The 15,722-nt window shown below is 39.5% G+C and overlaps 3 protein-coding genes across 3 annotated transcripts; 2 read left to right on the forward strand and 1 right to left on the reverse strand.

The window, feature by feature from the left end:
* The first annotated feature begins 41 nt into the window (after positions 1–41).
* LOC110764817 (ABC transporter B family member 19-like) lies at positions 42–6,186 on the forward strand. Its single transcript, XM_021967852.2, has 9 exons — positions 42–1,248; positions 1,444–1,498; positions 1,642–1,817; positions 1,953–2,117; positions 2,225–2,520; positions 2,649–2,965; positions 3,069–3,292; positions 3,611–5,506; positions 5,608–6,186. The coding sequence occupies exons 1-9, from the start codon at positions 184–186 to the stop codon at positions 5,950–5,952; spliced, it is 4,539 nt and encodes a 1,512-aa protein (XP_021823544.2). The 5' UTR covers positions 42–183; the 3' UTR covers positions 5,953–6,186.
* Positions 6,187–7,506: 1,320 nt separating this feature from the next.
* LOC110764813 (protein CORTICAL MICROTUBULE DISORDERING 1) lies at positions 7,507–10,972 on the forward strand. Its single transcript, XM_021967842.2, has 5 exons — positions 7,507–7,715; positions 7,975–8,824; positions 9,216–9,452; positions 9,787–9,878; positions 9,983–10,972. The coding sequence occupies exons 2-5, from the start codon at positions 8,183–8,185 to the stop codon at positions 10,605–10,607; spliced, it is 1,596 nt and encodes a 531-aa protein (XP_021823534.1). The 5' UTR covers positions 7,507–7,715; positions 7,975–8,182; the 3' UTR covers positions 10,608–10,972.
* Positions 10,973–12,028: 1,056 nt separating this feature from the next.
* Positions 12,029–15,358, reverse strand: LOC110764815 (2-oxoglutarate-dependent dioxygenase family protein). Its single transcript, XM_088251258.1, has 4 exons — positions 14,915–15,358; positions 13,586–14,299; positions 12,987–13,331; positions 12,029–12,427 (listed from the first exon to the last, which is right to left on the reverse strand). The coding sequence occupies exons 1-4, from the start codon at positions 15,146–15,148 to the stop codon at positions 12,152–12,154; spliced, it is 1,569 nt and encodes a 522-aa protein (XP_088107384.1). The 5' UTR covers positions 15,149–15,358; the 3' UTR covers positions 12,029–12,151.
* Positions 15,359–15,722: the final 364 nt, after the last annotated feature.

Below are 15,722 nucleotides of genomic sequence, written 5' to 3' on the forward strand. Positions count from 1 at the left end.
CACATTTGGACAACAACCACCATCCTTGCACAAATAGCTAAAGCCTCCCTCCTACTCACCACTTACAAATTTCCTCCAACTGGCATACCCACAGAGTTGGGAGAAAACTCTTCTTTTCATTTTCCTTCCTTTCCCCCTCACTTTCCCACATAATTTTCCCTCCAACCAAACACTCCCACAATCATGGCTGGCATAGACTCCTCCTTTGAATTTGAACGGTCCTCCTCCAGCCATAGCCACCCACGTCACCCCACGCCCGTCAGCTCCTACTCCCGGTCAACCCAAAACCGAACACCCAACAGCCGGAGGTCCCGCCCAACGACGCCGTTTGGGGCGGACAACGACGTGTCGTGGCAGGGCGAGATTTCGTGGCAGTTTGAGCCCACTGGGTGGAGTGACACTCGAAGCTTGGGCTCAGCTCTGAGCCCATGGGCCGCCACCAGCACCACCACGGAGGCCCAAATAGTTCGCCGCTCAGCCAATTACTACTACCTCTCAAGAACCTCTGGGTTCAGAAGCTCTAGCCAAAATAACCCAAATTACGATTCCACCCGTGACGGCAGGCTTGAGCTTCAAAGCTATGTTGCTCCTCCTAGAGATGGCAATAACTATAATAACTATAATAACAGAGAGAGTTCTTTGGTTTTTGGGAAGAGTAATTACAATGCTAATTATAAAAAGTCCCCAAAATTGGAGAAGATTAAGGAGCTGGGAAGTGGGAATTATAGTGGTCCTTTGGCTAAAAGAGATGTGCTTGGTCATTATGATGATGATGATAAATCTGAAGTTTTGGGTCATGGGTTGTCACATAATTTGGGTCATGACCCAGGTGGTCATTTTTATGGCACATCAAAAATTATAGGACATGGTGGCTATGGTCATGGGTTGTCACATGCAGGGCATGATCATCATCAGCATGGTTATGATGATCATGCATGGCAATCAACGGTTACTAATAGTCGTAACGATGGGGATGACCGGTACGGTGACAGTGATCAAGGTTCTGTTTTTGATGAGGAGGGTGAGGATGAGGAGGATGCAGTGCCACCAAAGCAAGTCGGGTTGCTTAGCTTGTTCAAGTATTCAACAAAATGGGATTTGGTTCTTGTTTTTTTGGGCTGTGTGGGTGCTCTCATCAATGGAGGGTCTCTTCCTTGGTACTCTCTTCTTTTTGGACAGTTTGTGAACAAGATTGCAAAAGAATCAACATTCGCTGACAAGACTCCGATGATGAAGGATGTAGAGACGGTATGTTATGTACAGATATTTTTACACAAGAAAAGATAGATCATGCTCATATGTTTTATTTTCTATGTTTAGATTAAGACATTTTCTTCACTGTTGGTAAATTTTTTCTTACCATTGTTTTTGAATATTTACTATAGGTTATATTTGGTTTTGGATTAATAAGGGAAGCTGATTTTCTTTTGAATTTAATTTCAGATATGCCTGTACATGGCTGGACTAGCTGCAATGGTGGTAGTTGGAGCATACATGGGTAAGATGGGCATACATCATGATGAACATTCCTTTTGAATTCTTTTGTTTTTCCTTTGTGTCTAAATGTTTGTAACATATGGAATTTTGTCAAAGCCCATATGAATACATACCAACAGTATTTTTTTAATCACTAAATTGCAGAGATCACTTGCTGGAGAATGGTGGGAGAGAGATCTGCTCAAAGAATGAGAAGAGAATATCTAAGAGCAGTTCTACGGCAAGACATTAGCTTTTTCGATACAGAAGTCGCTGCCGGTGATATTATGCACGGAATTTCCAGTGATGTTGCTCAAATTCAAGAAGTTATGGGAGAGAAGGTCTACTATTTTCTTTTATAAATTTGCCTTGAATAAAATTTTACGATTACGTAACAAATAGTCATTATTGTTCTGTTCTTGTATATTGAGAATCAGCTAGCATTGATACATTTTGAACTTTCTATATAACTGCAGATGGCACATTTCATTCACCACATATGCACTTTCATATGTGGATACGCAGTTGGATTTATAAGGTCATGGAAAATATCTCTAGTAGTCTTCTCAGTCGTACCACTGATGATGTTCTGTGGTATTGCATATAAGGCTGTTTATGTTGGCCTAACTACAAAAGAAGAGGTAAAAGCAAATAGAGAATGACATAACCAAGCATATTATAAACTTGACCTTAATTTTCATCAACACATTAGCATCTTTTTTATTATTTTCTGGTGCATTTTTCAAAGGTTTCTTACAGGAAGGCCGGTAGTGTAGCTGAGCAAGCTATCACTTCAATCAGAACCGTATTTTCCTTTGTTATGGAGGATAATTTGGCTGAAAGATACGCTAATTTATTGGCCGATTTGGTGCCCTTTGGAGCAAGGATTGGCTTTGCTAAGGGTGCAGGCGTGGGAGTTATCTATCTGGTTACTTATTCAACGTGGGCATTGGCTTTCTGGTATGGTGGTGTTTTGATTGCAAGGGGAGAGATAAAGGGAGGCGATGCCATTGCTTGTTTCTTTGGTGTCAATGTTGGGGGAAGGTAATAAGCTTGTCTTTGTGGTGGTTAAGAAATATCAGAAATTTTTGTGCAAAGAGATATATAAAACTAATTGTACATGACCTTTTCTATTTTCTTGACGCATTTTACATGTGACTAAATTTTCATAGGGGCTTGGCATTGTCCCTGTCATACTTTGCTCAGTTTTCACAAGGCACTGTAGCAGCAGGCCGAGTTTTTGAAATTATAGATAGAGTTCCAGAGATAGATCCCTACAGCTCAGTAGGCAGGACCCTGCCAAAGGCTCGAGGAAGGATTGAATTTAAAGGCATTTCTTTCTCATACCCGTCTCGTCTTAATGCTCCAATTCTTCATTCTCTTAATCTGGTTATTCCATCTTCAAGGACACTAGCACTTGTTGGTGCTAGCGGAGGTGGAAAGTCCACCATTTTTGCTCTTATAGAGAGGTTCTATGACCCTAACCAAGGTATCATAAGCTTATGGTTTAACAACATAAAAAAGCAATTTATGATAAGTTGGAATAACTTTAATTCCTGCTCTAATTTTGTTTTCAAATGTTTGTTTTGCAGGTATAATTACATTAGATGGTCATGATTTAAGGACGCTGCAGGTCAAGTGGCTAAGAGATCAGATAGGTATGGTTGGCCAGGAGCCAGTGCTCTTTGCCACAAGCATATTAGAAAATGTATTGATGGGAAAGGAGAATGCCACCAAGAAGGAAGCAATTTCTGCCTGCATTGCTGCCAATGCTCACAGCTTCATCTCTGGCCTTCCACAAGGCTACGAAACTCAGGTTCAGTTACAAAAGCATTCTTACTGTTCTCTTGATGGGGAGATCCTTAGTATACTGACGGGAATAGTGTTTAGAATATGCATGGCAATGTTCTTTTGCGAGATATCTAGCATGCTATGTTCCCAAACTGTGAATTTGGACCATACATTCAAACAAGAATTCACCTAATTAGTGATCCAGACTGACACAGGGAAAAACATGTACCGGCTTGTCTGGCAGGAGAACGTTTACACACGTGCACACACACATGTAAATGTTTACATTAATGATTATGTACTCATGGTCTAATGCTCATTCATTTCAAATGTCATTTGGCAGGTTGGAGACAGAGGAGCACTTCTTTCAGGAGGTCAGAAACAAAGAATCGCATTGGCTCGAGCTATGATCAAAGACCCTAGAATCCTTCTCTTGGATGAACCTACCAGTGCCTTAGACCCTGAATCTGAGTCTGTAGTCCAACAGGCTATTGACAAGATCTCCTCGGGCCGAACGGCGATTGTAATTGCTCACAGGCTATCAACAGTAAGAAATTCTCATACCATTGTTGTTCTTGACTCTGGCTCTGTCGCTGAGATTGGCAATCACCGCCAGCTCATGGAAAAAGCTGGGGCCTACTATAGCCTTGTTGAGCTTGCCGCTGATGGAGTAACAAAACCTTTGTCAAAGCAAAATGAAACTCAAGAAGGCACTCAGCTTTTGGTGCCTGATAAATCAATTCATTATGCGTCAAGATCAAACGCTACCCAAGGGAAAACCCAAATAGAGGAGATAGAGGTCCAAAAACCAAAACCAAGAAAAGTTCGACTTTCAGATATATGGTTGTTACTGAGACCAGAGCTTCCAATGCTTGTATTTGGATTAATCTTGGGTATGCATGCAGGTGCAATTTTGTCTATTTTCCCTTTTATTCTCGGCGTAGCCCTTGATATATATTTTGGTAAAGACCCATCAAAGATTAAAAGAAACATTGAACCCCTTTGTTTAGTACTTGTTGGACTTGGCCTTGGGAACATAGTCTTTATGACAGGACAGCAAGGCTTGTGTGGCTGGGCTGGAACAAAACTCACAATGAGAGTGAGAAATCTCCTATTTCGTTCCATACTAAAACAAGAACCTGGTTGGTTTGATTCTGAAGAAAACTCCAAAGCAGTACTGGTCTCACGGCTCTCAATTGATTCTGTCAGTTTTCGATCAGTCCACATTGATCGATTGTCAGTCATGTTAATGGGTTTGAGTTCAGGTATGGTGGGACTTGGTCTATGTGTTTACCTTGAGTGGAGGCTAACTATTTTGGCTGCTGCTCTCACTCCTTTGACTCTTGGTGCAAGTTACTTAAGCTTGATTATAAATTTAGGACCGAAACTTGACAATGAAGCTTATGCCAAAGCTAGCAATATCGCCTCTGGTGCAGTTTCAAACATAAGGACAGTCATAACATTTTCTGCTCAAGAGCAGTTGGTTAAGTCCTTTGAAAAAGCTTTATCAGGTCCAAAGAGCAAATCAGTGAGAAGGTCACAAATCATGGGACTAGCACTGGGGTTCTCTCAAGGTGTTATGTATGGAGCATACACCTTAACTCTGTTGTTTGGTGCTTACCTTATCAAAGAAGGCAAAGCAAACTTTGGTGAGGTATACAAAATTTTTCTCATTCTTGTTTTGAGTTCATTTTCTGTTGGACAATTAGCGGGTCTTGCACCAGACACATCCATGGCTGCAACTGCAATTCCAGCAGTTTTTGATATCATTTCACGTAGGCCATTAATTGGCAGTAGCACCAGAGACAAAGATAAGAAACTCGACCGGTCGAAACTATTGGATATTCAGTTCAAAATGGTCACATTTGCATACCCATCTAGGCCAGATGTGACTGTGTTGAGTGACTTTTGCTTGAAGATCAAAGGTGGTAGCACTGTGGCATTGGTGGGTGGAAGTGGGTCAGGAAAATCAACAGTTATATGGTTAATACAAAGGTTTTATGATCCAATTCAAGGGAAGGTGATGATGGGAGGAGTGGATTTGAGAGATATTAACGTGAAGTGGTTGAGAAAGCAGATGGCTCTAGTGGGTCAAGAGCCTACATTGTTTTCTGGCACTATGAGAGAGAACATTGCTTTTGGTAACCCAAATGCTTCATGGGCTGAAATTGAAGATGCTGCAAGGGAAGCTTATATTCACAATTTCATCAGTAGCCTCCCTCAAGGCTATGAAACTCAGGTATTGTTCTATGATGCATATGTATCACCCAAGTTGTTCATCTTCATTTGACCATTTTTTGTTGTTGTTTCTTTTTCTAATATTTTTCCTATCATATATAGGTTGGTGAGAGTGGAGCCCAGCTATCAGGGGGCCAGAAACAAAGGATTGCGATAGCAAGGGCTATACTGAAGAGATCAAAGGTATTGCTGCTAGATGAAGCAAGTAGTGCATTGGATTTGGAATCAGAGAGACACATACAAGATGCACTTAGGAAGATTTCCAAAAGGGCTACAACCATCATAGTGGCTCACCGGCTTTCGACGATCAGAGAGGCTGATATGATAGCAGTTATGAGCAATGGTGCCATCACAGAATATGGGAGCCATGATGCACTTATGGCTTCTCATCTTAACGGTGTGTATGCTAGCTTGGTGCGTGCAGAAACTGAAGCCAATGCATTTTAATCATATAAATAAAGTTGCTAGATCTTAGATTCAAATTGTATGTAAAGAAAATTGTTGGCTTGCCCTTTGATTTTCCGATGGGGAAATCAATTAGCAGTTGCTTGTAGTTATAGAGAAGAGTCCATTTTAATATCGTTTGGTCCACTTCCATTATTTTGTGATATTAGAGATTGGAATTGATGTACCAACATACATCGAAATGGTGAGTTTTGACTTTGCAAAGCATTTTATTCTTTGCTTGTTTGGGCTAGTTGGTAAACCAAATGACAAAGGTATATATTTTTTTTGGCCAAAATTATTATTTTTATACAAGAGGGGGGAATCAATCACATTACCTTGAGTGCAAGAGTGAATGCTCTTAATCACTTGAGCTACAAGTCTCTTGCCGAATGAGATGTATTTTGAGTTACACAATAAGGGTAACTGTGGGAACCGAATTAATTCATAACTCTAGGTCAAATAATTCCTTCCATTTGGGGATAATTTGACATAATTGGGAATTATTCAATTTAATTGGGGATTACCGAATTAAATAGAATGTTACCTAACCAACATGAGTTGGTCCAAGTGGAAGGGGCTTGGATTCTTTAAACAAGAGGTCCTGGGTTCGATCCCAGGCACTTGCGAATAGAGCAGACTCTGTTGGGAGAGGTCCCCACTTTGCGCCTGACCGTACCTCAAGGGATTTAGTCTCCGCAGTCGCGCGGGGGATACCCTGGGATCCCTAATTAGTCAAATCTCGCCAAATTGGGGAGGAATAATTTCCTTCCATCTACGGATCCCGAGACCTCTATAAAAGGATGGCCACACACAAGGGTTGAGGTATGTCTAAAATTACTATCAAATCTCTGCAGAAATCATTTCTCACAAACCCTAGCCGCCACTCTCTCTCTCCCTTTTACATAAGGCTCCGGCCACCCGATTTTCACCACACATACATATTTCCGTACCCTATTTTAGCTATCGTTTCTCTATAAATCAATTGAACTGACTTAGGCATCGGAGGGCCTTTGGCCAACACCCCCGGGTGTGGTCCTCTTATTTCTTTCATTTTGCAGGGAGAAAGAGAGGCGGAGAAGACGAAGGAATCTGTCAACCGAATATTCCCCTGGGAGGAAATTTGCTCCCACAGTAACTCTCTTTTCTTAGCCTTGAACCTTTGATTTTCACAAATACTTAAGTATGGGATTTACTCCTAGAATCTATACTAGCGAAGTAGAACCAAATGATAAGTTGAATGTGATATTCCACTTATGTTTCCCCGAAGTAGGTATGCCTAATGAGTATTGCGTTTAATATGATTCACATGTACAAATTCTGGTCAATTTCTTTTAGAGGCTGCTCGATTGAAGTACAATTTCTGATCAAAACATTGGAAAGGTCCTTAAGTATCCACAAAGAGACCCACGACCTAATGAACAAGCAAATTATAAGAAAAAAGGTTGATCAATCACAATAATCTCAATTAATGGTGGGTAGCCCCTTTTATAATCATTGCACATCACAAAAAATGGCCATAAAATTCTCACATGTATGCATTGTCACTTGGCTTTGAAGCCAAGAGAAGCTGATGGTTACGTGCCTTTCATGCAAAGCTAAGGCTTAAAGATGTTCTTTTGGTCAAGCCAAATGCCGCCACTTATCAAACACTGTTTGGTTCTCAAGTTGTATTCTATGCCTCATCTCTCTGCAAGATTCCTTCCCACTTTGTTCTATCTTTCTAGTTCAACCTTCTTGGGTCTTTGTGCTCCATATATCACCAGGTATTTACCATCTCTCTAATCTTAGCATGTCTAGTCATTCATGTTATTGCATAATTTCCATCATTTTGATGCATACAGCTTATACAGCTTACACAATTTCTTCAGAAAAGCAAGAATTTCATAATATTGTGACTGATGCTAGCTTAGTTTTCTTCAATGAAATTTACCTCAGAATTTTTGTTTTCTTGATTCTTTTTGTTTGAATTTTTATGGGTAGTGCTCATTAGTTTGTGTCTTTTCAATGCCTTTTCTTGTTAAGACATTGTGTTGCCAAAAACCAATAAAAAAGAAGAATTGCAGGACTTTATTATAGGTTGCCCGTCTTTGATTCTTGTTGCATATGGGATATGGTTTTTGCTTAGCAAAATGGTATCTGAAGTGAATAGTACCATGAAATGAATTCCAGTGCATCATCAGCCAGGTAGACTTTCTCAAATTTGGATTTACCAAAACAAGAAGAAAAAGCAATGGCCTCCCTTACACCAGGAGTTCTACTAAAGCTCCTTCAGAGCATTAACTCCAATGTAAAGGTTCGTGGAGAATATCGATCGGTCCTGCTTCAAGTGATCAGCATTGTGCCCGCCTTAAGTGGCTCGGAGCTGTGGCCTAACCAAGGCTTCTTCATAAAAGTGTCGGATTCTTCTCATTCCACTTATGTCTCACTGTCCAAGGAAGACAATGAGATTATATTGAATAACAAGTTGCAGCTTGGCCAGTTTTTCTATGTTGATAGAATGGAGGCGGGAACACCAGTTCCTATACTTATTGGGGTCAGACCAGTTCCAGGACGACACCCTTTCGTGGGGAACCCGAAGGATTTGATGCAAATGTTAGAGCCATCAGAGAGTCCAGTTCAAGCTGATCAGGAAGGCAGCAATAGTTTGAAATTGAGGGAGTCCATCGACCCAAAAGATGAAAACTCAAGACAAACGTTTGTTATTAAAGAGGAAAAGGCAGCTGTTGCATCTAGGTATATGCAAGGCGTTTTGACATCAAATTCAAAAGCTAGCGGGCCAGATTCTAATGGTGGTGGGAAGAACCATGACAATGAGAGTGGTGCTAAGAAGGTTTCCATGTTTAAAGGCAAGCAGCAAGAGCATAATGGTCAGGTACGATTCGCGCTAAACATAATTTCCATTTCTAAGACAGGTAGGATTATCTGTTTAAATTAGATGCCATAGTGATGACAGAATAAAAGCAAATGAGATTGGTGCTTTTTCTCTGTTTCAAGTCCTAAAGCATTCAGGCAGTGTTACACATATAGGAGTGTTAGGCAACACATAACATACAACAAGAACAAGATTCAACAAATTGGAACAAAGTTATTGTGCAGTACACAAATTTTTCTTGGATCTTTAGAACCTTTTCCTGGATCCCTACACCAAATGATGCAACTGAGAATATAATCCTTTTATTTGAAACAAACAAATAAGTAAATGGTTCCCTTTTATCTAATCAAAGACCATTTTTGTAACATGATCATTTGTTCTAGTGTTACAGGCACGCTCAATAACTCCTTCCCGCAATCGACCTGGTGCACTTTCATCAAAGCCGGACGCAGTCGTATCTAACACCAAGGAGACTGCTGTGTCTTATAGAAGCACTTCTACAAAACGAACTTCAAGCAAACAGGAAAACATGAACTCTAATTGTTTGTCAAGCCGAAAAGATAAAAGTCAGTCACCAGAGGCTGTTTTGTGGGCTTCTCTGCCGGCTAACTTCTTGAAGCTTGGAAAGGTACCTTTCCTTGTTTCCTTCACATTTCTTTCCTTTTCAGTTTAACATGTCCGAAACTGAAGTTATGGCTACTGTTTCATCAGTCCAAACAGCCAATATAGAAAAAGGTTTGGCATTTTTGTTGAACAACTGTATTATTTTGATAATGCTAAATTCTGAACAGATATCAGTACTTTGTTGAGTTTATACTCAGATCATGACCAATTGAGCATGCATTCAATTGAAGGCAACAATAAAAACTAAATGGCCTTTTCATTGAATTAGATTGATGTTAGCTAGGCAACAATATCTTGAATAGAAAAACTAAATGGCCTTTTCATTAAAATTTTACAAGGGAATGCTCAGGAGGAGAAATTTAGCTTCTCTGGTAGCAGCAGAAGCTCAAAAAGAAGCATCTACAGCTGCAAGTCTTGTCAAATGTCTCAGGTAACTATAATATCTATTAAAAGAATCCATGTCAATATCTTACATCTATAATCACATTAAAATTGTTAGTCTGTGAAACTTATTTCTTAAATCTTTTCTTTCAGCATGTTTGCCGATCTATGTTCATCTGCCTCACCGGACAATCCCCACCTTCCTCTCAACAAGTTTTTCATACTCCACCAGCTCATTGACCAACCAAACATTGCAGCTCCATTGAAGGATAATTCAATTCCTTTAACTACAAAACAATTAATGCCTCCAGATGTTGAAAAGTTAAGCAAAAGGACAGGTCTAATTCATGGTAAAAGTACATTGAAGTCTGTAAAGGCCCCTGCTGAGTTAAGTGGAGCAGAAAAACTAGAATGGGCTAAAGGAGATAGTGCAAAAGAGATAGCAGAGCTGAAAGAAATTCTCATCAATGAAACCAGATCTTGGTTTTTGAAATTCTTGGAGGAAGCATTGGATACTGGCTTTCATCTGAAACCCCAAGAGAAGAAAGGTAAGGACAGTGCCGGGCGACGCAATGAGCCAGACAATCATATTGCTGTGACATTATCACAGCTTAAGAAAGCAAATGAGTGGTTGGATAAACTGAAGAACAATATAAGCTCGGAAAACATTGAATTGGTGGAGAATGTTGACAGGTTAAAACAAAAAGTATATGCTTGTTTACTTGTTCATGTGGAGTCTGCTGCTTCAGCTCTAGAAAACAGATCTGACCGTGGTTGATTCAGTCAAAAGGGTGATTTTAGAATTTTGATTGGCCTCTGGTATATATGAATAACTTATTACATTTAATTTAAGGTGGTGTTGATTTCCAACTAAGGTGATTTGAGCCAAGCATTGTTATTTAACTTGTGGATGATGAAATTATTTATGGATGTTGATTGTGTATAAAAATAATAAGGCAATTGAAGGTCTGCATCAAAATAAACTGATGAGATTTTGTACTCAATCAGTGAATGATCATCTGGTTCGATGAAAAGTGGCAAGACTGTGTAGCACTTAGATGATCTTAGGGAAGCAGCATTGCAGAAGTAGAATCAGTTCGATCGACATTACCTTCGGTTAAATGAGTTACCAATATGAGCTACAAAGAAACTGACCTTTATCATTGCCCTCAATCTTGTGCCTGAAAGGGAGAGAGTCCAAGCTGGAGAGCTAGAGCACATGCAAAATTCTCAGAACATTGAAGCTGATGTATCTAGCATGTGCCCTGCTTCTCCAGCATGGATCATTCTCCCTATCCTCCACCTCTGCATACTGGTGGCTGAATGGAGAAGAAGATTGTTTGAGCACTTTTGTTGCTATAAGAATTAGAGCACATGCTATAAGAATAAAAACACGGTTAATAAAATCTGAATAAGAAGCATGGTGATAATGGGATACACATGTGAGTGATTTATAAAGGATTTTTATACGTAAGAAAGAGTTTGTTGGTGGTAGGGTTGTTGCTCTTGTGGCTTTTGCTTCTAAAATAAGCATTTATTTTATTGTTCTTTAAGCGAAGCCAGAGAGGAATGTTGAACCAAAGTTGGACCAACACAAGTTTGCTTGAGTAACCGGTGAAGTTTGGCTGCCAAAAACAAATGGGATCTAGTACAACCGAAGTGCCAACTTAAAGTAGACCCTGGGCTATGGCAGACCACCCACCATGCCCAGGCACAATCCATGGACAATAATTAAGGCTAGTGAAAAACCCTTATTTTTATTTTTATTTTTATTTTCATACAAGCAATAATCTACATTAAAATAATCTAAACTATGAGGATGCGAACTCAGGTGCAAAGTAAGAAGCACACCGCTTTAGCCAACTTGGCTAAGCCCATATCTGCAAGGCTAGTGAAAAACCCTAAGACTGAAAAAATAGTTTTTTATTTTTACTTTTTATATTTCTTTCATTCATTGAAAAACAGAGACTTGAATTTCAGAGCTTTTATTTAGAGTGGTTTGAATACCAACTAAACTTCTTTTTATTTTTTGGGGGTCAAAGAATACCAACTAAACTACTGCAACCAATTAGTTACAATATAGGTAAGGGAGCCTCTATTTACACCTTTTTTTAATTCATCACACCCAGTTTCCCAAAAAGTTTCCCTTACGCCCCCCGTCTGAATAAACTGAACTAGTTCCAAAATGAAAGTGCTGAATTGCAACACAAACCATTTTCCATGATATCAACATAAACTGTCATTACATTATGAAGCAAGCATGTTACTTCATGTTTACTCATAACTTGAGAAGACTACGACATATACACAAACACAGGGTTTTCAATACTGTCTAAAAGTAAGATTCAGACGGCCAGGCCGGATATTTGTTTTTTCCAGTAGGGGCTTAGGAGCAGTATTTGGCTGTATAGACGCTACACCATGAAAGACATGTCTTGATTTTCCACCAAATATCAAAACATCTCCAGATTCCAGTAAAACCTTATTTGCCCTCTCAACGTCCCTTTGATCGCCATACAAGAATTCTGCAGTATCTCCAATAGAAAAGGAGACAACTGGTAAACCTTTTTGGAGACTTTGTTCACTTTCATCACAATCCTGTAGGAAGCATGGTCATAAGATGTTATCACGAAGTTAAAACACTCATGCTTAAATTCAGGAAAATGAGGTGCAGACAATCTAGAAGTGATTAAGTTTTTTAAGACTCGCAAAATAATATGGGACAAATTTGGTTATATGGGAAAGTTTTCTAGAGTCTTCTAAAGAATCCGTACGTGAGTGACAGGTTTAAGAATAGTTGTATTTTGCTTATGGAGGATTTGGAAGTGGTGCTGCAGCTGTTGATCAATGAAATGCAGTTCAAAGTATTAAATATAGGCAGTTCAAAGTATTAAATATAGGGAGGCGTAGAAGAATACTGTGAAGCCAAGGAAGTTGGAAGCCATTACTATCATACAGCATAGAAGTGGCATGCTTAATAAAGGCTGACAGTCAGAGATGTGATGCTTAATAAAGTTCTATCAAGCGGGAAGGAGGGAGGGGGGAACATTCATTATATTAACTTCGGAAGAAAAAAAAAAGAAAAGATAGCTGAGAAAAATAACTGTTTAGCATTCAACCACTCAGATAATTTGGCTAAGGCTCTTTCATGACAAACCTGATGAAGACCAAGTCGCCCAGATGATGAGTAAAAATTCCCTAGACAAATGTCTGGGGACATCCATGGAAGTATGCTTTCGGAATTGCTAGCTTTTGAATCTTTTCTTATAAGGGAATGGGATTCTTCGATTGCACTTTTAACCGACTGAAAGAATTCAACAGGAATACTGGGTGGTTTAGCACCATCAAAAGGTCGGTGATCTCCATAGCTACTCGTCTCAGGGTCCCAATTCTTACCAAGGCACATCATCTTCAAATTCAACTTCGCTCCATCACGGTAACCAGGTTGGTAGAAACCTCCAGGACCCAAACCCAAGTCTCGGCATAGCTTCACTATATTGATCTAGAAGACATAAAACACAGAAAATCTAGCAATTAATCAACTTACTCTACAGTTTTCACATGCTATTCAGACAGTGAAAGTAACAGTTATGTTGTACTGATAAATCCAGAGGGAAAGAAAGCTCCTCCAAAAAGCTTTATTACTTTACTAATGAGAGTTCAAGGTCAATGTAGTTATCAGGGGGGAATGATTAACAATGAAAACTAATCAGTTATCACAGCAAATAGAGTTAGTAAAAGAGCACAAAGCAGCACCTGGTCACTGAGGGAAAGATAACCCTTTAAAAGAACCATTCCAGACTGTAATACACTTCCATTTTGCTTTTCCATGGAGCGCTTGATTTCATTCCGCCTTTCTCTATTCTGTACTAGCAGAGAAGCCTTTAGGGTAACACAACTCCCAGCTTTAGTTGGGCATAAATCAAAAGCCGAGTGTTCAGAAAGCTCTGGGTTCCAATGGCCGGTTGTATTTACAGAACTGTTAATAGGCAAAGCCCCACTGCTGGCTTCAGATTTGGAGGCAAGAGAAGTTTCACCATACCCTGTCATATCGCTCAGGGTTTCTCCTATATGCATTCTCTCTACCCCAAAATGTAAATTCCGAGAATGATTCAGAGAAAGGCGGAATGAAATATCTACTCCCAAATGCATTCTCTCTACCCCCAAAGGAAAATCTCCTTCATGGTTTGAATCTGGAACAACTGAGTACTTTAAATCTTTTGGTCTGACGCTCGTGGACTCAGTGGATTCATGTCCCTCTTTCAAACTCTTAACATGGGGAAGTGTGTCTTTTCTTCCAGACAGATGCCATTCCTGCCGATGTGAATTACTGAAGGCAGACTTATGCTCAGAATAATATGAGAAGCTACTCGGTGACATTTTCTGGGGACTTTCCATTTCACTGTTAGACCATAACTCCTTGCTACCAGGACAATCATTAGGAAAAGGTCCACGAGTTCCAGCTCCGGCCTGCCGTTTATGTGATCAGTGTGAATAAAAACCAGTCAATCAACTGAACTCCACAATCATGTTCAAGATTAATTAAGACATGCAATAAAATAATAAAAATAATATAATTAATGTAAACGATGAACATGAAACTTTCTTCTCATCACTTTTCCATGCATGCTGCAAAGAGTCATTTAATACGTTTAATAAATAAAAAAAAACAAGAATGACACCAAATTTGATTAGCACAATTGATTATATAGAGAAGCACGAATATCCACTTGTAAGTCATGGACCATAAGAGGCTTGAAATTTCTCTTACTCACACCCAATTTCTACAACACATTCTAAAGAAAACCCAAAACCCACACCATTTCAAAGCGCAAATAAACAAAACGTTCCAAACTTTTCAACCAGCGCACGCGTTACATTCCATATTATTTCAAAAACCCTAAAACCAAAAATTGAATGCACTGTTTACAAAGCATATGATGCAGGTAAGAGAAGAGTCTTTCACTTGCCTTTAATGACAGAGTAAAAGAATTCCCATATAAAAGAAAAGATGGAAAGAAGACCAAAAAAACAGGTATTGTAAATATATAAGAAAATATAGAAAAGGGGTGGTGATAAAGTTACAGGGCCGTTGCGAAGGGGAGGGTGGCCGCCGGTGCGTGGAGAATGTCGGCCACCTCCGGGGTTTCCTCTAGCTTGACCACGATTCGCGGAGAACCCTCCGCCTCGAGGGTTTCCTCGAGCTTGACCAAAATTCGTGGAGAATCCTCCGCCTCGAGGGCTTCCTCGAGCTTGACCACGATTAGCGGAGAACCCTCCGCCTCGAGGGCTTCCTCGAGCTTGACCACGGTTGTCCATGGAGTCTATTCAGACCTAGCTGGCTCTTTGCTGATATACTTGGCGGGAAAATTACGATTGGTTTTGGAAGAAACGAAAGGAAACGCCTGAGAAGTGAAGTGAGGAAATGAAAAGGAAGTTTATTGATCTATGAAGAAGACGATGGAATATTGGAATTTGTGGCTTTTTTTTTTTGGAGGGAGGGAATATTGGAAAGGTGAGACTTTTTTGCTGCCAGCTCCATTAAATATCGACCGTTGTTTTGGGCTTTTCACCTTCGGTGGAGTATACCTTTTTGTTCTTTTTTATTATTTAAAATTTTAAATATTTGTGAAAAATACAATGATTTATATATCACACAAAAGTTTCTAATTTCAATATGAAAAAGTCATTGAATTTCTAACAAAGAATTTATAGCTCAAGTAATTAGAAGTAGTTGTCTCTTCAGTGAGAAGCTGTTCGAATTCCCCTAATATCACCTATATAAAAAACTCATTAAATTTGTATAAATTTTCTTTTCGATTGAAGTGGATGATATTATAGTTTTTTTTACTATATTTTTACAAGACAATTACAAAAACAATTTTGCATATTG

The sequence above is a fragment of the Prunus avium genome, chromosome 3 (genome assembly GCF_965620075.1).
Source record: "Prunus avium chromosome 3, drPruAviu1.hap1.1, whole genome shotgun sequence".
Classification (NCBI taxonomy): Eukaryota; Viridiplantae; Streptophyta; class Magnoliopsida; order Rosales; family Rosaceae; genus Prunus; species Prunus avium.

Bases quoted from the DNA above. Each gene is read 5' to 3' on its own strand.
- LOC110764817 (XM_021967852.2), top strand. From the start codon at position 184: ATGGCTGGCATAGACTCCTCCTTTGAATTTGAACGGTCCTCCTCCAGC. The intron at 1,818-1,952 runs GTCTACTATTTT...ATATAACTGCAG, and splicing joins AAGAAGTTATGGGAGAGAAG to ATGGCACATTTCATTCACCA. The intron at 3,293-3,610 runs GTTCAGTTACAA...GTCATTTGGCAG, and splicing joins CACAAGGCTACGAAACTCAG to GTTGGAGACAGAGGAGCACT.
- LOC110764813 (XM_021967842.2), top strand. From the start codon at position 8,183: ATGGCCTCCCTTACACCAGGAGTTCTACTAAAGCTCCTTCAGAGCATT. The intron at 8,825-9,215 runs GTACGATTCGCG...CTAGTGTTACAG, and splicing joins AGCAAGAGCATAATGGTCAG to GCACGCTCAATAACTCCTTC. The intron at 9,879-9,982 runs GTAACTATAATA...CTTTTCTTTCAG, and splicing joins AGTCTTGTCAAATGTCTCAG to CATGTTTGCCGATCTATGTT.
- LOC110764815 (XM_088251258.1), bottom strand. From the start codon at position 15,148: ATGGACAACCGTGGTCAAGCTCGAGGAAGCCCTCGAGGCGGAGGGTTC. The intron at 14,300-14,914 runs GTAACTTTATCA...CATAAACGGCAG, and splicing joins CTCCCCTTCGCAACGGCCCT to GCCGGAGCTGGAACTCGTGG. The intron at 13,332-13,585 runs GTGCTGCTTTGT...TATGTCTTCTAG, and splicing joins ATCTTTCCCTCAGTGACCAG to ATCAATATAGTGAAGCTATG.